This window comes from Pleuronectes platessa, chromosome 3 (genome assembly GCF_947347685.1).
Source record: "Pleuronectes platessa chromosome 3, fPlePla1.1, whole genome shotgun sequence".
NCBI classification, from domain to species: Eukaryota; Metazoa; Chordata; class Actinopteri; order Pleuronectiformes; family Pleuronectidae; genus Pleuronectes; species Pleuronectes platessa.
The window spans coordinates 8729786-8753797 of NC_070628.1; the positions used below are offsets into that span (position 1 = coordinate 8729786).

General features: G+C 42.8%; 1 protein-coding gene across 1 annotated transcript in view; it reads right to left on the reverse strand.

The window, feature by feature from the left end:
- dclk2a (doublecortin-like kinase 2a) overlaps positions 1 to 7594 on the reverse strand; it is a gene marked incomplete at its 3' end in the record, with an annotated part of 29345 nt that extends 21751 nt beyond the window's left edge. The window contains 2 exon segments of the mRNA XM_053417629.1: positions 1909 to 2237; positions 6759 to 7594. Coding sequence (XP_053273604.1) covers positions 1909 to 2237; positions 6759 to 7161 — 732 coding nt within the window. The 5' untranslated portion in view covers positions 7162 to 7594.
- Between the last annotated feature and the right edge of the window lie 16418 nt (positions 7595 to 24012).

The following is a 24012-nucleotide window of genomic DNA, read 5'->3' on the forward strand; positions in this document are numbered from 1 at the left end:
GTTCATAAACACAGTTTCACTGCGACACCGACAGTAAACAGGCGAATCTAACCTGAAATCCAAGGACGCACGAACAGCACGAGCAGATTCAAGAAACGTCTCAACGGGTTTAAAAGCTCCATGTGACCATTTGCTGCGTCACAGGGAAAATAATCATTCTTGTTTCTCTTCATGTGTTTCAGTCATTTCAAAAAAAGCCATTGCAGGCACCCTCAAGCAATGCAAAGCAGAAATGTGGGAGCGATTATTCTTACTTAAGCTTTAAAATGTTGCAGTTCTTTTTGCATTTAAAAGTCTAAGTTATATTCCCTGCCTTTTAAACTTTATTCTGTCATTACCCAGGGGTCGGTTTTATGTCCTTTGCTATAAAACCTGTTAAACTGGTGAAAATAATTGTATTTGTATCTTTGCATTCAAAAGTTTAGTCCTTTAAAGTTTTGACAATAGGATTCTATATACATAAATACGATGTGAATCTCATAAATGGATTCCAGCCCTTACACAACCCCACATCTGTTGACCTAACTTTTCCAATCAAGTTCCTGTGAAGGTTCAAAAGATTATTTTTCAAAACTTAACTTTTATACATTTCCTCCTTTGTGATGTATCATTTATTTAAGTATAATTCATCCTCGACATTTGTCCAGAGCTGCCGTTGTTAAATCACTTCTGCGAGGATGAGTTAAAACAATATAATCAATAATCATAATGTCAGGAGTCTCCCAGATGAGGAAACATCGATATAAATCACCGGGTGTTGGAGCTCACCTCATCTCCCACCACCGGGGACCCTCAATGAGAATCTCAGATGCATTAGAGCGCTGAACGATTCCCAGACGGATCAGATTATAGCGAAATGTCTCCGACGGCTTCACGAGGTGAGGAGGACACTGCACTGATGGTTACAGCAAAAGGCCTGAACTCCAAAGTGTATTCATCAGCGCCTTGTTGAAATAACTGTGGCTGTGTAATTACGTATGGATGATTAAGGAGGATGTGATTACCTCCGCTGCTGACACAGCTGAAGCCTGTAAATCACAGCGGTTTGTGGAGATAAAACCTTTCGGGCTAAAACGCTCAGCCCCGCAGGCCCATCTGGTTTTCATGTGCACGTCGTCCGACCTCGTCTCACTGAACACAATGCAGGGAACTCCCTCTGTAATGGCCAGGTTATGTAATGATGGTCTGTGAGCTCATGGATTGGCAGGAACCAGAAGGAACATTGTTTCTATGGATGGTTTTGCTATTGTCATCTACCCAGGAGGATACAGTTGTACTCCGATGATGCTTTCAGACCAAGGAGGTTTATGTTTTCACCCTTGTTCATTTGTTTGTTGGTTGTTTTTGTTTGTTTGTTTGTAAACAGGATTGCGCAAACACTACTTGATGGATTACAATGAAACTCAGTGCAAGGATGTAATATGGTCCAGGAAAGAACCCATTCAATTCGGGTGTGGATGTGGACGAAGGTGTGGATCCAAGAATGTTTCTATCCCTTGGTTTAAGATTGAGAAATGGGTTGTGGACTTGTCTTTCACTCTCTGTATTTATGTTCTGTTATACTTATATATGTCCAATTGTCTCAATTATAATAATATACAGCCTGTATTAAAGCTCTTGTATGTTTTTATTTCATTTTTTGTTTTAATTGGGTGTGGATTGATTTCATGAGACATTACTGGTTTCTACCACACCCTACGTGTATAGTTTAACATTTAAATGAATGCAATTAGTATAAATGTTGATTGAAATAAACTCAACTGAATGAAAAAGGAAATCAGGCCTATTTAGTTGACTGATATCTATGCATGTGTGTAAAAGGGTAAAGGCTGATTTAACTGTTGGGCCTTGGCGGAGGTTTGCGCTCTACTGAGTCTCATAAGCAAGTATTCTCCTCGACTGACTCACCTGCTTGCCCTCCAGCGTGTACAGCCTCCTCACGGCTCCAGAGTCCAACTTGATGGCCTCGGTGATGTCGGTGAGCACCTGATCGAAGGAGTGCGCCGTCTTCTTGTTGAGCAGGATCCGAACGGCCTTGCGCGGTTTGACTCCGCTGCGGATCACGGTGACGAGCTTGGGCTTGATGAAGTCCTTGGACTCGCGCTGCACCAGCTGCATGAGGGAGGAGAGGGAGCGCGAGGTGCCGGTCTTGCAGCCCACCGACCAGTTGGGGTTGACGTTCTTGGCGTAGTCCACACGTCGGAAGGGCTCGTTGGAGGCGCACACGTAACTCTCACCTGGAGGAGGACAGGGAGTTGAGGGTAGATATAGTCAAATTTTGTTTTTGTTTTTTAAATTCTTGAGCATTGTTAGAAGAGAGCCTGTGACTCAAGCATTTCATTGTCATTGACTGCTTAATTGTTATCTCTGTGCATTTGATAATAAAACTCTTGAATCTCTTGAATCTTGAATACGCCAAGAAACAAAACCCACACGCATGCATCACACGTAGGGAATGCACCATAAATACCACTTCCACTTCCAGGTCAGACGAACAACAAAGAGTTAACATTCCTCAGCTGGAACAGAGAGGCACATTGAGAGGCCGGTCCAGCCTCACACTGCCCCTCGTACCGTTCAGCTGCCGAGCTGCTGCACTGGCCTCCCTCCAAAGCAAAAGCATTTTGTTTCATCTGCCAGCATTCCATCGGAACCGTGAACACGCAAATGTTTTCCCCTCAAGAACAAAGTCGTGTGACAGCAGGGGGCCGGCTGGTCGAATGGAAACCACAACAAGAATGTGTGTGTGGGGGGGGGATTGTTTTGGAGTGATTGTTAGATGACAAACTGTTGCTCCTGAATTCCGACGCGTTTCTTCAGCATGAGTAAGAATGTGACACATATCTCCTCTCGTGGCTCCATTCTATTTCTAAAGTATGTCAGTGTCCTTGAAGAGGAAAGCTACTGCTCAACAGGCGAAGACATAATTCCTCTTTCTGCATAATGAAGAGCATGATCACATTTATTGGATCCAATAGTGGAGCATTGTTTTTGCCATATCATCCACTGCAGCAATATAATATCTTCCCAGTGGCTTGGGTGTGGTGTGTTAGGAAAACTGCATAGTAATCAGGTCAATCTCTGAGCCCATTGGCTGTCGTCTGACAAAGAATTAGCCTGTGGGGGCAACGGCAAACATTTTGGGGCCCCCCGGTGCAGAGGGTGGATATCTGGGCCAAGACTGGCTTCTGTTCACCGGTCACTGTCCGAGTTGTTTTGAAACACTGCTCCCAAATTAATTTTTACCGACCAGATTACAACTGATAATCCATAAAAGTGTCATTAAATGATCAAATTATCATACAGAGGGCCACATTTATCATAAAAATACAATAATTATCGTACATCTGGCCACACTGACCTTTTTCAATCTGTTTCTAGAGATTATAATGAGGTTGGCCGTGGAGCAAACAGACATGTTCGTTTCAAAGCAGCATAATCCTTAAATCCCACAAACCACACAAATATGTCAGTTAATAACTTTAAAAAAAAATGTTGTGAAACCATTTCCACTGTCTTTGGGTAAATAGGGATTTTTACTGGTTGCTGGATATGTATCAAGACAGATGAACGGAGCTGGAGTGTTTAAAAGGCCGTTTGAGACAGTGTGTCCCATGATACCTGGTTTTATTAAGCCTGCAATTAACCAGAGGCTAATTAGAGAGCTAGGACGCAGCTGGGGGGGGGGGGGCAAAATAAAACTGGGGCTGTCAATCATCTGAGGGAAACTGTCAGAGCTGGTGACAAGCGTGTTCCCTGGAGACCTGGGGATCTCAGGTGCAACGTCTCCCAGTTGTGCGTGAGGCCGCCTCCTCCGCCCGCCACCGGCTGCTGTTCTCATCTGCACCACAGCTGAGGCCTCACCAGAGCTGCCTAACCAGCAACTACTGCAGTGGTCACACAGCTGGCACCAGTATAAGACCTCGGTAGATAGATGTGAGTGAGTGGGAATCATAAAACAGTGTTGAGGCAGAATAAGATGTATCATGTCCAAATCAATGAAGAGACCCCATCATGCACTGATGGTCTCAATTGTTTGTTTTTGCAGGTTTATTCTCCTTTTAGATATAAAGGTCGAGCATTTTCAACGTTCACCCTCATGGATCCATCATCCTTACATTCAGGATGCAGCGCAGTTTTTAGCCTGGAGCATACAATCTATAAATCTCTACAAATTAGACATTTAAGATGATTCATGACTGAGGGTCTCCTACAACTGTTAGAATTTTAAAGAATAATTGAAATCAAACACAAAATTCAGGCCATGATGATGAATCTTGGAAATTCTCAGGAATCAAATGACTTCATAAAAATATTTGCTTTGATTTTAGGTAAACATCAAACTGTTTTTGGTGTAGGAACAATGATTACAATATATTCTAGCTTCTGACCGTTACTGGCGGCACTGAGAACATTATGCTGCAGCATTGATTTTTACAGGACTTGTGTTTGTCCTAAATGGCCACTGGAGAAACTCTCTGGATGAGCTGCAGACAAGTTAAGCATAAATCATTGTTATTCTGAAGCATTCTCATCCTGATGAACTGAACGAGCTCTGAATCACAGAAAACAGAAGGCAGCTCTACTTTCTGTGATTCAGGGCCCATGAGGAAGTTCTCGTTCCTGCACCAGATTCTTCCTCATCTGGTGCAGTACCGTGACTCATGATGTGACATCCCTCTATCAGGGCTAATGCTATAAACAGCTATAAAATGTTAAATATTTCAAACTCCGGAATTCCTCATTATCTTTAGCCGAGTGGAACATCCCCATTAGGGGACTTCATCTCACCATTTGCTGGAAATAAACCCTTCAGCCTGCAAAGTTATTGTCCCATCTGGAGTTCCACTGTCAGCACGTTGTCCGCACAGTAAACTACAAAGCTTCCGCTCCTGCTACCTCCCTGTGTTGATTTCCACGAGCGCAGCAGTTCAATTTGGCTGGCTGGCTCCCGTCCGGGCCGTAAGGGGCACACATGTGAACGCTGCTTGATTGGCTTTGCACACAAAAGAGCCCAAGCAGGCCTCGGTCAATGGAGGACGGACTGCTGAGCTGTGCAGTAATGTGCCCGCCGTCTGTCCATTTGGATGGGTGAGGAAACGAGGACAAGACACTGGAGCCGGCCCACCTGTCTCACGTTTGAGATGTTTTGACACCGGCTGTCAATGCCAGTAAGACGAAGGATTAAAGAGGATTTTTATGTGATTTGGGTGAACTGACCCTTTAGCAGATATTTTGTAGAACAAACTTTTCCCTCTGCGTTTGTGCTTTTGGGGAGTATTTGGGGAACTATAATGTCACAACTAACTTGTTGCATGTCCACAGAAACAACAACAATGGCCGCTCTACGTTTTGTCTAATCACAAGTTTGCAACCAAATCACATTCACAGGCTTATTCTGCCTGAACCATTTCATAAGCAAAGATATAGGCTAAAGAAATGATGAGCTACAAGTGTTGTTCCACATTCAAAAACCTATCTGCAGTAGTGTAGACGAGGCCGAAGTTAGTTGTTGAGTTGTCGGTCAAGGGTAAAACTCTAGATCAAGCCAATGCACCAAAAAACAACCTCGCTTCTGCTGCAGTTTGCCAAAGTAGTGATGCCACAGAAATTGAGATCAGACACTCGCTGGCCTAAATCTTCCTCGGGTCTCTCAGGGGGACCCGGTGCAGGAAGTGAGCGGCGTGGAGGATGTGACACCAAAACTAAACCAGTACATAAGAATAACGGCTGCAAGCGAGAGGTCGGCGGATCCTGTGAGTGTGCGTGTGCGTGGCCGAGCGGTGACCCCATCACGTGGAAAGAGGATTTCAGGGCAGGTTGGAGCAGACAGACATGAAGCTTAACTGATCACGGAGAGAGGTCACTGTCCCCTGCAGGGAGAACATCACAGCAGGACAGTGAGAGGACTGCTGACTGGGCACAAATCGTGAGTCTGCAGTGCAACGGCCCCATCTGACAAAGTGGTTTTAAAAAAACACATTTGTTTGGGAACTTGGATTCTTCTGTCACGTCTCACTATAAAATCATTGCAATCAGTCCGTTTCCAGTCCATTAAAGCCCATTAATCCCCCCCCCTCTCGCTCTACACTGCAAGCAATAAACAGATAGTGTGGATATTGGAAAAGGGGGGGGTGGATCTTTCAAGCCCCAAGGGGGAGATTAAGACTTTAACAGCAAATTGACCTTAAAACAAAAAACACACAGTCATCAAACATTTACTCCCAGGCAGTGAGATATAAAATACACAAACTCAAAGTGGAGGGAAGGGAAAGACCAGCTGAGATGAAAGAGTAGAAGCCTGGATCTGCACTGAGGAGTGTGTGTGTGGGGGGTTCCTTGTGTGCATGCATGGCACTGGGTCAAACATGTCACAAGAGTTATGTCAAGGATGGAAAACTAGGTGAATGAAGAGGGAAGATTTGCAATTGCATCCATTATAATGCAATGCCCCCTGGAGATAAATTGACAGAGTTCTACTCTCTCTCTGTGGTGGTGGTGGAGGGGAGGGGGGACTTTGTGGGGCCAGACTTCACATGACCTGCCTGACCTTTAAAACCCCTGGCCTCACTCTCATGAGGCTGTAGTGCACATCTGTATGAGCCGGTCGACCAATATTCAAGTCAAAATGTAGCTTTTAACACAAATAATAATCGATTGCATGTCTGGATCGATGCACATTAGTCTGTCGTGCAACCAGGCCTCTTTCATAGAGGCAAGAGGAAGGCAATGCATCAATCATCATAATCAACCCTTACCCTCCACTAACTCCTCCAGGCTGCTGATCCTCCTGCCCCCGTCCAGCACGTACAGGCTCCGGACCCCCTGGGGCAGGTTGACGTTGTCCGACAGGGACCGGGTGAGCTCCATGAGCAGCGCGTCCAGGGACCGGAACCGGTCGTTGGACACGGCGTACACCAGCCCTTTGAAATACTTGTCCCCGTTGCGGTAGAATCGCACTTTCTTGGCTTTCTTCTCGGAGGTGAGTGACTGCAGGGTGCGCGTGCGGTAGAAGCTGCAGTGCGCGCTGTGCGCCGGGCTGGGGACCGCTCCGTTTCCCCTGGAGCCAGGATGCGCGGACCCGGGGCCCGAGATGTTCCTGGGCGTCCGCTGCATCTTCTCCTCGAAGTGCTCGAACTCGATGCTCCTGCTCAGAGACATGTTTATATCGTCCTGGGAGAAAAACAAACACTTCACACTTGAAATCCAGAAGGAGTCCGTGCACGTGTGCGTCTCCAGTCACTCCCAGACCAGTGTGCGTCTCCAGTCACTCCCAGACCAGAGTGCGCACTCGCTTCTGCAACTTCTGCTCGTTGCAAAAACCAGCTTCCCAAAAACAAAACCACTCTTCACCTCCACGGACACTGAATCCAGGTGAATGAATTGATCTTCCTACAACCCCCCGCCGCAGGAGCAGGAGTAATCCAAGTGCTACAACGCGCAGCAGCAGCGGAGTGTGACAGGCATCGCTGTGGAATTTTCCAAACCGAAGTTGTAGTGCACCGCAGCAGACTGACCGCAGACCAGCTCCTTCTTCCCTCACATCCTCCCTCTCACTGGAGTCTGAGTCAAACTGTCACATCACTGGATAATGAGGGAGCAGGGAACCTCCACAGCCTCAGGGTCCTAATGCCCCGAGCGTTGCTCCAGCTCGTGTGTCCAGGACCTGAGGACCAGGAAGTCTTAAAGGTGCAGCCTGTCAGGGAAAGGGATCTATGGGCAGAAATTGAAAATAAAATACTCTTAGTGATGATTTCCCTTATGTGTGATCATCTAAGTTGTACGAATTTTTGTTTTCTTTACCCTAGAATTAACCCTTTATATTTACATAGGGAGTGGGTCCTCTCTACGGAGTCGGCCATGTTTTTCACTGGACATACTTGACACCTTTTGAGTTTTTATGACAACTGAAGGTTACCACAGGTTTTCTTTCATGTTTGGAAGGGGAGGATGAGTTGAGGGAGATTAAGCTGCAACATGCAACTTCACCACTAGATGTCACTAAATGCTATACTCTACACATTGAACCTTTAACTGTCACTGAAGTAATAAATAACATCTATCTATTCATCTATCTGGCCTTATGTCTATTTATCCATCGACTGTCGATATTTTTTTTTAAATTGCAAATATTTCTTTACCGTGCACCCTTAAAACAAAAGTTTTTCTTATCCCATGTACAATCCTATACCACCAAGTTTCATGGAAATCTCTTCCGTAGATGTTGTGTAATCCTGCTAATAAACAAACAATGTAGAATGGAACTCAGTTGTGTTCAAGGCCCAACAGTCGCCACGTGAAACAACATTTAAATTCACTTGATCTGGATTTTTTTATAGGATCTGCACCAAACCTTACCCTCTTCAATATCAGTCCCCTAAACAGAATCATCAAGATCCATGAATTATTCTCTGCTGGACGCTCTATCCGAAGTCTGTCAAACAGTGAGCTTCATGGGTCAAAGCCAGTTTGACACTCTGCCTGTTGGGTTCATGGCTGTTCCCCACCAGGCTCGTACCTTCCTGTCACCACCTGGCACCACACAGCACAGTCCTGAGCCTCACTTTCACTGCAGCTTGACAGAAAAACAAAACACAAACAGGACAAACACAGTGTAAAGGATAGAATGAGGCTGAGTTAACCCACTTTTCAAATACATTGGCCTAATTCACGAAGCCAGTGCAACATAAAACACTAATCTGTCACATTTAATGAGCAATTACAGAGACAAGCTAGTTTTGAAAGACAGACCGGTAATTTTCTGACAGTAAAACAGTTGCAGGTATAGTCACACATATGGTAGTTTAGCTAATAGCTGAAAAAAATCTACATTTATTCTTTAATTTTCCTTTAATTTCAAAAGCTGCAAGTCTTGTGTGTGCCCTATGAAACAATCTGTTTTTAAATAATTGAATAGTGTCACATTAACAATTAAAGACATAACAAACCCAGCATGAAAACCAGAAAATATGTGAAATTGGGTCGTAAATCAATTTGTGAGAGATGGCAGGTCTTTTATTTTGTAGCTGGGTGGCCCTTGTTTTTACATGATCACAGATTGTGTGTATGTGAGAAAGGAAATGAGATTATGAGTGAATAGAAACAAAACAACATTTGTGACCTTATCTCTCTATTGTCAAACGTTTCATTCATTTTTTCCCCCTTTGATTTAACCATTTCATTCAAATCTGTATAAATAAACCAATGTGTTTCCAGCCACATCTTAGGAATTCCTCAACTCAACAGCCGGCTGTTTTGAATGCATTGTTCTCAGCAGCCTTTGAGAAAGGAGGAAGCCACTTAGCAGAAACCAAATGGAAGTGCTCTTCCCCCGGCGGAGGGAAATCCTGTACAGAATGACAAGCAGAAAATCCCTCGCTGACAAGAATCCCTCTCTCTAAAATAAAAATAACAATCAGGCCGGCGGTGGAGCTTAAGCCTCCTCTGACTTCTTCTTCGGGTACTTTTGCTAAGCTGCTAATATAATGCAGTTTATCGGGGATTGTGGGAATAAATTCTCCTCAGGCATTTGTATGAAAATCATTTAGCAGAGGAAATCCACTCTAAAGAAAACAATGCCGAGCTTGTGCTCAGCGGCAAAGCTCTGCCGGTTTCAGGCTGAAAATCACATGCCTCATGTATATAGGCTATTTACTATACTGGAGGGGAGAAGTGAAATCTCAGTTTTGTAACATGTAACATTTTATAAAACACACTTACAGTTACTACAGTATGTATATATATTATAAAAAATTACTTGTGGGCGTATTAAAGGCATCAAGATATCTAAACTGTGTCTGTAAACACAGTGAAAACAGCATGTGCACTGTGTGTATTGTTTTTATGGCGGAAACCAGGTGCAGCAACACAGATTAATGTGTCAATAAAGATGTGGATGTAGCTTCAGGGGTCAAAGGTTATGAGACAGTTAGAGAGAGGTCAGTGGTGCATAGCTTATTGTGGGCAATGACACATACTGTAGTTATTGCTGTCTTGGACACAGTGGATGTTTTATACACAAGCCAAAAAAATAAATAATTGTTTTCTTTTCAGGAAGTCAGGCTCAGTCATTTCTGTCTGATGTGGTGACATTGAAAGAATAAAATATACTCCACCTCCCTCTAGTGTTCACTGGAGAAACTGGAGTCGAGGAATTCTAGAACAAACCCAGATTGTTTCATGCTGAATTAGAGATGATGTGGGAGCTGTTTAGGATTTTTTTTCATATTTATGGCACTAATCACACAGTGAGGTTGGATTATAGCTAAACTCTCTGCTCTGCAGCTTTGTTTCTGACCAGTCAGGATTCCTTGTATCCCTTGTATCTGGACCACTGGGACATTTCCTCTGACAACGTCTAACCTATATGAGCACTGAAGTGACTACATGGACTCCCCCTGCCATGGTTTGGCTCTGGGAGGGGCCCCTATGCCATTGCTAAGACTGGGAAATCTTTCCTTTTCCTACAAGGACCTAATGCCTGTAGCAACACAGCTCCCAGAACCACAGAGGCATGCAAACCCATCCACTTTGTAAATACGGTAATATTCTACATTTCTGTCTCATGCTCGTCATTCGTAAACAGAGACCAACACCTCTGTTAGGACCTTATTTTATTGGAATATTGATCAGAGGTTATGCTGGAAGAACAATGAAGATGAATCAAATCAATAACTAATGTCATAAAAACACATGTGTTCTTTTGAACATACATAGTCCTGACCTGTGAAGTGGGGGAATGCAAAGGAAATCAACGGTTCACTTAGAAACTTCACATGAAAGTGCACAAAATGTGCCACAACCATAAAGTGGACAAAAAAACAATCATCCTCAGCCATGACCCATGGCAACTATTATGAGGATAATAAAAGTGAGTCACACACACAGCCGTGGTAATTGCACAGAGTAAATCTCTTGCTGTAGGAGAATAAAGTGTTCTCCAGGAGAAGAAACACTGTCTATATCTATTATTTACCAGGCAGTGGGTCCAAATTTAAATATATAAATATATGCAACACAGCAGGGATTCATAAGTCTGGGCATGATCACAAACAAGGGCATTGTGGGAGCCAGACAATGTGGGCCATTCTGATATGAACCAAGCACTCGCTTCCACCACCAAGACGGCGTGAATTATACTGGGTCACTTCAGGTTTGACACAGTTTGGCATCAGTGACACTTGAGGGGCCGCGTTTCTCCCACAATGACCCAATTCTCTCACACTGTGTTAAAGGTGGAGTCGCTGGCATCGCTGCCAGGTCAAGTAGCACGACTCTGCAGCGGATACATTAGGAATACTAGAGTGGGAAGTATGAATCGCCCATTCAGTAAGAGACAGATCTGGATGCATGGCCATGAAAACATGAACATACTCGAGCATATGTAAAAAAAAAAAGCCTATAACTCAATGTTGTTTAAATACATTTTTATGTAATGTGTTTACATGTAGCAGGCAGGTGATATAGTAACAACAACAGTGTATTGTTTTTTTATGTTAAATTGTTTTGGATTACACAAACATTTATGAAGTTGACTAAACTAAGCTTTAACTCTCTCGAGCCACTTGTATTCTATGAGACCTTGTAAATTGAGCATTTTTCTTTTCTCTTGTTGTTTTTGTTTATGTCTTTCTTATTATCAAATTGTCAATTGCATGTGTTTCACTTTGAACTGCACTCACATGCATGAAAGTTGCTGTATAAATAAAGTTTGATTGATATGTTGTATTATATAAACGTTAACATTATAGTACACCCATGCCCACACTCATCTGTGGAGATCTGCAATGACTTTCAAAATAAACGTTCCATTTGCAAGCCCACCAAGCCACACCCATGACCATACACGCCAACTCTGTTCAGCCAATGAGATTGTGTCCTGCTCCGGGCTGAGCTCGCCTCTCTACCTTTAAAGGTGTAGAGTAAAAGTCACGATGGCGCCTCCCTCTGGAGAGGAGTGTGTCACACAGCGCATCGGGTCCAGCAGCAGTTCTACAAAGTCTGTATCCAAACTACGGTGGCTGAGAGAGCTCAATTAAAAAAAAAAATGCAAATAGAAAAAAAACACGTGCAGACTCAGAAAATATCTTCATCACTTTGACGACACATGTGCTCCAAAGAGTGACAAGAACAGCGCAGCAAGACCAGAAATGTCAAGTTCTTTTGTCGTTTACAAAAAAGCATCCAGCTTTTCACTGGTGCAGGGAACAGAACGCATAAATATAAAAATAATGCATCACAACATGTACATCAGAAAGTGTGTAACAAGTGAAAGTTTAAAAGAAGGAATTTGAATTTTCTCTTAAAGAAAATCACTTTTCAGGTCTGACCACCAGATGGGGCTCTAACACCTTCTTTGTACTGTAGTTGTGCTGCTCTCTTCAAATAAGGTGACTTCTATTATTTTTACAAATATTCTTCATTTTTTTAATTTGACAAACATTTACTCATCCTGTGTTTCTATAGCTGAACCCATGAACAGTGACATTTAAGGAAAGCACCAGTCACTCTCTGTACCTTCATCACCATAAGCGAGTGATGCCTGAGTCAGAGCCTCACTTCCCCACCAGTGACCTCAGACCATGTGGAGGGGAGCAGCAATGGGAGTAGAAATAAAAAACAACAGCAAGGGAGACATAGAAAGGGATTTGAAAAAAAGAAGAGCTAATTAGAATGGTAGAAAGAGGATTTAATTCAGTGAGCCAAGGACAATATGAGGTAGGCCATTTTACAAAGATGTGAGTTTTTCAGACTCCAAAAGAAAGTGAGGATTTAACTGGAGAGGAAAAATAAAACCTTTCCTCCCATCAGGGAAAAGACCAGCGTGGAGGAGTCTGCACGGGGCGATGAGCACACTGCAGGAGGAATACTGAAACATATACACAAAACTTTCATTTAATTAGTTCTTTGAGTTTGAAATACGTGTAATATAACCTGTGCTGCAGATGTGTGCTGAGCTGCCCACACAGAACTCCATCAAGTCACACAGCTCTGACAGTGATGTGTCTCTACACCTTTGTGACCTTGACCCCGACATTAAAACACACCTCTCTCGCTGAGAAGCTCTTACGGCACAAAGACAAATCCCGGATCAATACAATCTGTGAGTTCTCTGCAAGGGCCCAAACGCATGTAGGCATTAATAGCACTGTTAATCTGTCAGAGCCTATATACTTAAAGATTTCTGTTTGGAGAAGTCAGCGCATTGACGTCAGAACTAATGGAGTCTGACACATGTCGGAGTGAGGCACTGGCCGGGCCTGATCTCGCCCGAGTCGTCTTGCCCCTCCAGAGAAATCACCGGCCCTGTGGCCTCTCTCTCTCTCCGTCGTGAAGAGCTGCATGTACAGATCCATCACCAGCTCTCTCCACACTGGCAGTGATCTGGTGCTGTCATAAGGTATCGGATTGTCAGATAGTAATTCCTGTGTTTCAGGATTACGCTGAAACTGCGATGGGAGTTAAAAATATCAAATGGCAAACAATTTGATATTTAGTTTTTTTAATGAAAATCCATTGGCATTAAGGCACAGTTGGTGCAGCATTCAGAAATAATAACAGGGGACTTTGAGATGTGACTTTAAAGGCTCAGCTCAGTCCGGCCCTCAGTTATATTACGGAGCTATAACTCACTGGTCTCAGAGCTGTTATCTAAGATCCAGCATTTGTAGGCTGGTAACCAAGGGTGACTGGGCTTTTGCCATCAGGACCTGAGATCCAAACATTTTTTTTATCAGAAAGACTTTTAAAAATCCAGGTTCAGTGTGTACGATTTAGGTGAAAGGGATCTATTGGCAGAAATGTTTGTTTTCTTTACCCTAGAATTAACCCTTTATATTTAACTCCTTTACATTTACATCAGGCGTGGCTCCTCTTTACGGACGCCGCCATTTTTTGACAACTGAGGACAACCACAGGTTCTCTCTCTCATTTTTGGAAGGAGAGTTTGAGGTGAGGGGATATTCAGCTGCAACACGCAACTTCACCACTAGATGTCACTAAATTCTACACACTGAACCTTTAACTGGCTTGTTTTCGATGTTTTCTTTAATGTATTGTTCTTTCTTATTTTGTTTGTCTGTTATCATCATCGTTTTCATCATTATTGTTACTATTGTTATTAATATATTGTATCAAAGGTTAATAAATAATTTCACAATGTTTTAAATATAAGTCATGGATGGATAACCAGCTTACTAATACCCTGTTGAAAAAAGTAAAGGTTGAGTCTGGTCATTTTCGATATAATTATAATGCAGTTAGAAGTGTCAGTAATCCATTAATCAATACTCATGAGTATCTCTTTCTATTTGAAAACCAATTGGATTATATTAAACATAATGTATTGTCATGAAACTGATAACAGGAGAGATTTCACAGCTAATTAAAAGTTGGCATTTCAGGAGTTAGGGGAGTTAAATCAAGTATAATTAATACATTTATAATCCTCTATGTTTAGAGGACTGTGCCATCGCATGCTGATGACTCTACTGACAGCATCAACACTGCTGTTACCACCTTCTATACTAACAATCGGCCAAATGTGAACTATGATGCACAGCAACACTGGACACTGCATGTCACCGCCGATCTGACACGAAAACTCCCGGAGATGCGTCAGAAATTAGCATTGTGAGCAGTTGGGCCCTGACGGTTGTCTTTCACTGTGAATATCAACCACGGTGCTGGTGAACAAGTCTTTTCTCATCTTGTCACAGACTCCTACAGAGCGCTGTGTGACGTCAGAGCCACACTGCAGGTTCTCATGTGAACTGTCGGGCTGAGACAGACCCTCGTTAAAATGTATTGATTGATGATTTGTCACCGTGTTAAAGGTCCACTCACTATGTGGCGCGATGACACATTAGCAGTCGCTCAGTTTTTCTTAAATCCTGCTCGTCAATCAGTTTTAAAAATAACTAAGTTGAAAGTAATTTGAACGTTGTTGAATATCTGGCTGTATCGTGTTCATAAGGTCACAACAGATTGGAGACTTAATGTAATACAACGTTACTGTCCATTAGGGAGGAGAAGTCCTTTACATCACAACTGGATCACAAAATGGACACAAAACATACAACTTTGATTAGAATGAATATTAATAGTATGGAAAGGTAGTTTTAGTGCTAAAAAATGTACTTATCATAAGCCTGAGATGATCATAGGATCAGGCTTCTGTACATCAGAAAACACATTTAAGGATATTTCAATGGGAGATATTACGGTTAGTAAATGCTATTCTTTCATTAAATCATGAAACTGTGAATACAACTACATCACAGTGTGTCACACAACTTAATTTAATATTTATATTGCACTTAAATGGCCTAATGATAAATGGAGTCAAGTAAGTGAAGCATACCATAAATACATAATATACAATACATATATAGCCCTATAAAATAAATATAATAAAAGATAGATCCTGCAGAACAACATCACCATGGCGCTTTCTAGTCTTGATGACCACTCAATATGATTATTGAATACATATAGTAAGATCAACTTTAAGGAAAATAAACTACCAGGTTGTAACTCTGCACTGAGCTAAAAACATTCAAATAGAAAAACACACATGATGAGTGAGGTGAGGAAAGATGTTCACTGTGAATCCACAACAGTTCACTGCTGCCACAACGTAACTCGACGTGAAGTATAATCAATAGATGGCACTGTTTCCCAGGCCCTCAACCTCTCAGTACCTCTCTCTCTCTCTCTCTCTCTCTCTCTCTCTCTCTCTCTCTCTCTCTCTTCTCCCTCTCTCCCTCTCTCCCTCTCTCCCTCTCTCGTACAGTCGTTCTTTCTGTCTGGAACCCACTTCACTAAAAATGTTGAATAGACTCTCGCTGGAGCCATTTCAAGCAGAATCCTCCGGGGAGTCAAACATCATTGCACTTATTGTAGCAAAATATAGCCGGGGATGGGATAACTGTTTGAGATGGCTGGTCACAATGTAGGGGGGAAAAGTAACCATACAGTGTTAGCGGCAGATTTATATTAAAAAATATGTGGTTTGTTTTTATATAATGGTGAAAACAAAAACATTGAATATCAGTCCAGACAGGTTTCTGCATGTTCTGCATACTACATAGACTAATTTACATACTTTATACTAGGGAGCCTATTATCTGCAGTGTCACTATGTGTGTCCGGCCTCGTACAGCAACTTATAACAGGAGCTGTTGCTTTTTTTGGGGTCAGGAGATTATGCACAAATGAAAACATGATTATAAGTATTAGATTTACTGTTTTCAATTTCTGGCAATAGATCCTAAATCCAATGTTTAGGTCTGATATGTGTCACTTCCCCTGAGTAAGACGTTTTAGTAGTCAGAGGGAGACAAGCCATGCAATGCATTTATGAATGCTTAAACCTTATTCTTTATAAACCCATATAAAAATTGTTATCTTGCCAAATTTCAGTTTTCTCTATCTGACCAGATCATTCATTTTTCATGTTGAGAATAGAAAATCTATATGATTAACCCCAAAACACCTAATCTGCCAGAAAACCTGATCACTTCTTTTTTCACCAGTCTGAGTGACAATGCTAACTTTGGATGTTTGCTAATTAAAACATCTGCTTTTAGTTTGAAACATTCCGAGCTGTGCATTGAGCTCCTTTCCCTGCTGTCGACCCGCCTGCAGATGACTGACTGCTGCTCTGTGGCAAAGATGCTCAAGTCTGAGTAAGAGCTTAGTCAAAGAGAACTGCTGCACTGTTAATTACAACACTGATCACAGAAGGTGAACGTGTGGAGGGAGAGAGCTGGTGGATCTCGAATGATGAGTCAATGTGATTCCAGGGAAAAACACCAGATTCTCTCTCTCCCGGAACCCTGAGGCCCACCAGTTGAAAACCCACTGTGTTGTTTAGTCTTCCTTTTGTTCCTCAACGTTTTTCCTTAAAAATACAAGAACACACACAGGGTTTGAAATACCGCAGCACCCACTTGGTTCACATGGGGCTCCAGCTTCTTCACGGAAGTTACACCTGGAGCATGAGACAACCACAGCGTTGCTAGGTAACGGGTCTCCTCACGGTCTCTGCCGCGAGCTTCCAGAGGAACCGGGCTCTGCTCTGTGAATCATTGCCTGAGCCCGTGAGGATGACAACGAGTGAACCATATTCTGTACGCTAGAAATCCAGTGTGTGTGCGTGTGTGTGTGTGTGTGTGTGTGTGTGTGTGTGTGTGTGTGTGTGCTTCAACTGTGGATACAGTAACGATGCCTTTTTCACAGAGGATATTTTGATATTTCAGGGTGAAAACAACAACAACTGAAATGTAAGAAGCAGCCATGCTCGTATTTTACTGAAGATTTATATTATCATCGCAGTATAAGGTTTAGTAATAGAGTTTTCTGACATAATTCATGATTGTGCGATCACGGTGGTTGTTAAAGTTGATGGTGGATATGGATGGTGATAACTCATAGTTTATATCAGCAGCAGTTCACATCTGTGTGGGAGTGGAGGGACGGAGAATATTTGCTGACCACCACTTCTTTTGATGGGTGCGAATATTTCAAGTTCATGCTGTGCTCCTTCAAACAAGTTGATGACTTAAATATAGTTATATACGATAAAAACAGGGGCTGAGACTGCCTCCCGATTGGTTGACCCTGTGCATCAGCGGCTCTACCGTGCAGACTCTGAATCTAAATGAGCAAGATGGCGGCTTTCATGACCGGGATAGTTTGGCTTCATTTCTGGATAGTGGGAGGACAATGGAGACGCGTCGTCCATCTTTATTTAAAATCTACGAGAGCAATATTTGAAATCTTATTCCAGGTTGCCTGGAGAAATTAAAATTACATACGTTAATCGTAATTTAAAATATCTGACTCTCCACTGTGTTCACCAGATAGTTGCTAATTAATAAGAGACTTCACAGAAACAAGAAGCTGAAAGACGCTGAAAAGCCTCAAAGAACTGACGGGGGAATCAGGTGACACCATCTCATTCATCCGTGTGGTTGACACCTTTCAGATTACACGGAGGCGTTTGACCCATATTCATATTAAAATTGGTTTGATTGATTGGTGCGGCTTCAAAAATTGGATTGAATGAAAGATACAGGAAATGAATCGTTAACGCCTGTGATGTGTGTGTCTGTGTGTGTGTGTGTGTGGAGGGATGTACAATCTGCTGTAAATCTCTCTCTGATGAGCAGATATTGGCCTTCGTTTTTGAGGAGTTCTCTCCTTTGACTATAGTCAAATAAATGGTTTATCATGGTGGAAACGACAGGACTGAGATCTGCCCGAACGCCTCTCCGGCTCTGCTCAATAGTGTTGTTTTCCTCTCCTCATCAATTCCAGCCATCTGTTGCTCATTTCAAATCTGTCCATCCCAGTTTGGCCCTGGGAGCCTGCATACTTTAAAGTATTGCTTTAGCGTTCGAAATATTCATTTATCCATTTAAAATGTGGCTTTGCCAGAATCCCAGAATTCTAAAGCAACGCAACCACCTTGTGAAGTGATGCCACAGGAATAAATGTTACACAAATGGCACATGTATTCCTAACAGAATAATTAATAAGCCGTGGTGCTGCACCTTTTCCGTATCAAGGCCCATTACAATTTTTATAAAATTATTCAAGGGACTTACTAAATTACTTAACATACATTTTGTACTTGTTTTTATACTCATTAATTTCTTGTCATGATTTTCACTACCACTTTAGATTTTATAATTTTTTATGGCATCTTTCACAAATGTTATATCACAAGAACTGCTTTAATTGTTTTTCTGATGTCAGATGGTTGTGTTGAGCACAGGTGGATGTTACCGAAGAACCTTACTCAAGCAAATCCTCACCCTTGGTCGTTGAATGCCTAGGTTTCAAATACAGCGTTTCCTCCCTTGTACTTTGTAGTAATCCATGCACAAAAATTACTGGGTGCTCAAGGTATATTGTCAGTTTCAGTCAGATGATCTTTTTTCAAATATATTTTTGGGTATTGTGTTTTTATGGACAGAAAATCTCCAGTGAGAACCGGGGGACGACGCACAGTAAAGACCAGAACTAAAGGTAAGGCTGCTGCAAGACGACTTAAACCTCAGTTTGTGACGTGTTTGCAGTTTTTCGTTGTTTAATATCTTTGAGACAAAATTGACACTTTTGAACTGTTTTACTTTGTCCGGTTCTAGAAGCTCCAACATGGCTCCTTCACAAATTCTCTTTCTGACTTAGGTTTTCTGTTTTTTGCTATCAGCTTAATTAATCAGCACAAAACGTGCCTGCATAATAATGTAGCTGTCAGAATGTGGTCTTGTGAATGTCGCTTGTTGGGAACCCAGACTCTGACATTGACCTTTTCCAAGCACATGCGTCCATGTAACTCAACCAGTTTGTTACGTTTCTCCATTTCACTTGGACAGAAGAATTTACTAGATCTACTTTATTTTTCTTAAAAATCATTAATCTTAGTCTCTTGTGTGTTTGTATATTTAGGTCACGGTGGGAAAAAAATCTATGTTTATCAGCAAATGTTCGCTGCTCGACATGCTCCTGGATCCACATCATTCATATATATTTGTAGGCACTTTATTTGGAACACTTTCAGTCATTATCTATCAATTATCCAATCAGCTCATGGGGCATAGATTCAATGTGTAAAATCAGGCAGATTCAGGTCAACATCTTCAGTTTATACACAACCAACATCGGGACGAGGGGAAAACATGATCTCACCGACTTTGACTGTGGTATGACTGCTGGTGCCAGACAGGCTGGTTGGACTGATCCTGAAACAGCCGATCTCCTGGGATTTTGATGCCCAACAATCTCTGGAGTCAACTCAGAATGGTGTGGAAAAACAGAACGCATGCAGTGGGGAGCAGTTCTGTGGATGGAAATGTCTTGTTGATAAGAAAAGTCTGAGAAGATATTCAAGACTGGTTGGAGTTTACAGAAAGGTCTTTACGTTAACTCAGATACGCTCTCTTTAAAACTGTACCGAGCAGAAAAGCTTCTGGTAATAAAAAATACATTGAATCTTGAGGTGGACGACAGCAGAAGACTTCGTAGGGTTCCACTCCCGCCATAAAGAACAGAGATCTGAGGCTGCAGCCGACACAAAGTCATCGAACTGGACAGGCTGAAGGCACGAAAAGCATAGTCGAGTCTGATGACCCTTGTTTTTCTTCTACAGCATGAAGATAGTAGCGTCAGTTGTTGGCGTCAACAGAATCCATGGACCCTATTATGTCAACTGGTGGTGGTCTAGTAGCGTGGAGAACAGTTTGGGCTCCTTAATTCCAATCAATCGACGTTTGAATGATCTGAGCATTGATGACGCTACTTATCCGTATTCTGACGGCCACTTCCAGCATGATGATGCAGCATGTCACAAAACAAACGTTATCTCAAACTGGTTTCCTAACCAAGCCAATATGTGAAATTTACTTCAGTGACCTACCTATTGGCTCCAACCTCCCCCCAAGCCCTGCAACACCATAGGCGACCTGTCCAGGGTGTAGGCTGCCTCTTGGGGATTGGCACCAGCTCTCCCTCCAACCCTCAAAGGATACACACTCTAGATGATGGATGGATGGATGGATGGATGGAGGGATGGATGGATGGACCTACATACCCAGTCACCAGACCTAAATCCAACAAGGCACAGTAGGAATGCGGTGGCATCAGAGACAGGCAGATTGATGAGAAAGGAGGCAAGGACACGTGTTGTATTATAATTTCCAGGGGAATGACTCTTTGAGTATTTACCCACGTTGTCCTATGATGTAACTGAAACTTTATGTCATGTCTAACAAATCTATCTCTTTCCCGTTGCACAGTAGTTTGGGGTTTAAATGAGGCACATAAGGTGATCTGGAGGACTACCGCTGATTTATCTTGGACTGGGACACGGTTGTGGTGCTACAGTTTTGGCACAGCTGCTCTCGTAAAATGTTTTGATACCCCCAATAAGAGTTCAGTGTTTTACTGTGATTAAATCCCCCAGGCCTGTTTGCAGTAAAGTCTCTCTCTCTCTCTCTCTCTCTCTCTCTCTCTCTCTCTCTCTCTCTCTCTCTCTCTCTCTCCCCTCCCACACCCTCACTGTTTGCCTCTCTCTGCCTCCCTCGTCATTTTCATTCCCTCCCAGTCTTTTTACCTCGAGTGACCTACACACAGGAAGACGCGGGTCACCGAGTTCCAGTCTGGGGAGTCAGTGCAGATGCCTGAGATAAAACCCCTCATACCTTTACCTCAAGTCCCAACCAAATGACTGCAGAGTGTTTGTATTAGAGGGTTTATCTTTCACCTGTTTCATTTGCCTTTAAGAAAATCCTACAACTAATTAAATTGGTCCATAATTTGCCAAACACTTGTTTCCTGGTCGGGGTGTGGAATTTGTCTGTTCTCCTGGTGTCTGTGGGGGTTTTTATCTGGATAGTACTCTGGCTTCCTCCCTCCAAAGACTTGCAAGATCGGGGTTGGCTTAATTGGAGACTCTACACTGTCAGAAGCTGTGAATGTGAGTGTGAATGTCGAGGCCCCTTCCGCCCCCTGTGTCAGCTAGAATTGGCTCTGCTGCCTCCGTAATGCTTCAAACGGTAAAGAATAATCACGATCAATTACAAGTGATGAATACAAACAGTGGAAGAAAACTAGCAGAGACGAGTAATGTCACAGCTAAAGCAGATATGAAGTATTTTAAGTAGATTTTGGATAATGTAAACACCAGTCAACAAAATATATAACATTTATTATTAAAAAAAAATCTAAATATACCTTAAAACATAGTTTTAAACCTCTGTTGGTCCATGTAGAAACATCACCTTCATATTGTCTCATATGATCTGAGCCTTCACTCTGTGCCCCCCCATGTGACCGACTTTCCTTAGCCCCTCATTTGTCCTCTGACGATTACTGATAATTGTTAACCAAAGGCCCTAATTGCTCAATTAGGCCGGGGGCCGGGGCGCTGCGGCAGCTGTGGCATGATTCATGTATGCTGCATTTTGGGCAGTGGTATAATGGGCTGGGGGGGAGGCAGGTGAGTGAGAGGAGTGATGCGGCCTCTGGCAGAGGAGCTGGCATCTCTCCCCCGTGTCAGCGTAATGGGAATGGGAGAGGCAGTCCCAGTATGCTGCCAGGTAACCCGCAGCCTCCATTCTTCACCGCCGCTGACTTGAAACAGGTTCAATCGGGATTCGTGCCACTTTTAAGTGAGTCGGGGGCCAATATTTATGAGAATTCAAAGAATCAAAGCGTTAATCCATCGCGCATCTGTCATCCAAGACGTGTGTGTGCTTAATGCAATAATGTGCAATTCATCAACAGCATGTTTAGGTGGAATATCCCTTTAAAATGTCCCGGTCTGCCTCTAAGCTCCCACCGTCATTTACATAAAAGGACATAACGCAGTGCGACTTCATAAATAAATGATTTATACTGTACCTTTTTGTATTTGTGGCCATCTTGAGCCCAAATGAGCCAAAAACAGTAAAAGTCCTATGCATCCCCAGAGCGCCATGAGCAGACTGTGTGCAGCGCTTGTTGAAGTAAATATTAATTGACAGGCAAGAGCACTGGCTTGAATATTTCAAAATCAGAGAGGGCCGTACAGTGTGAGAGAGTCCAGGCCCGAGCGCTGCGATCCATTAGTGCTGTGTTCTCCTCCACGGCCATTCCCAAGGCAGCAGCGGCACCAAACTGGGTACAGTACTTTCTTTGCAGTGGCAGGCAGTTTCCTCCCTGCCAGCAGACTTTCTCCAAAGGTCATGTTACTGTGGGCAGAGTTGAATCACATTTTTCAAAGCCCTCTGTGTCATTCTCAGATGTTCGTGTCCCGTCTATGCTCCGTCGCAGGCAAACAGAGACATACTGTCTTTCTTTAATGCCTGGATTTGCATATGGAGTTGTTAAACTAATGGTTGTACAGTGCTGTGTTTCTCAAGGAGAAGTTGGCATCTTCTTTTAACTTCTACAAGGACTATACAGTGTGATTATTATTATTATTTTAATGTATTTTGGGACATTTTGCCTTTTATATATAGGACAGTGTTCCGATTGTGTTGATCCTAACATGCAGTGTGTTCAGGTGCATTTCTGACCCATTGCTCTCTTGGTTCTGCTTTTGACCAAAACAAAACTTGTCTTTAGACAATGGGGCAGCATTTCATTGCTATTTAAAGGGTGCATTATCAAGATAGTGATATAAGTGTGTGCACAATGCATGCACACTCTGCTTGTTACACACACAGGTGGCCTGCTCATGTGCTTCGGCTTGTGCACGAGCGCGCACAGATCTGTTCCCTTTCTCTTTTCTTACCTCCTGGAAAATCTGCCATTATTGTAGCGACTGGCCAAGGTGTGAGTGCACCTGGCTTTTAAAGCTAATGACAAATGGGACATCCGTTGGTTTATCACACACTCAAAACATGCTCAGGACCAATAGGGAGACTAAACACAACCATTCTGATCCATGTGTCGGCCTCAATTACCTTTATTTCCAATCATTCACTGAATGCATTTGCAACATACACTTGAAAACACTTGTGTGGATGGTTAAAACGCAGATCCTCTGTTGTCAGCATTGTTTCTGAGATGCAAAGCAAATTTGATGTTGCCGCTTTAATCTGGAAATGTGAGGTCGCTGAGTGAAGCTGTAGACGTTGGACAGACACATGGTCAGCTTTGTTAAGGTGCTGCCAGAGTTTTTAACGGCTCTTACTTTTGAGAGGACGAGATAAATTTCCACTTATGTTTACACCAAGGGGACGAATTTGCAGGAGCGTCTTATCATGAAAGGTGAGCTCACAAGATCTGGATTTCCCTCAGTGAAGCGTGATTTGTAGACATCCACCATTAGGGTCCTTCTGCTTGATATCGGTCATGGTCTATTAATGTTTGCATGAGGGGCAGCCGCACTAACAACACGGTTAGTCAGATATAAAATTTGCTTGTGCACCAAAAACACTGGATCCTACTCATCCTATATCCCAGTGGGAGGTTTGTTTTCACCCCTGTTCATGTGCTTGTGTGTTTGAAAGCAAGATT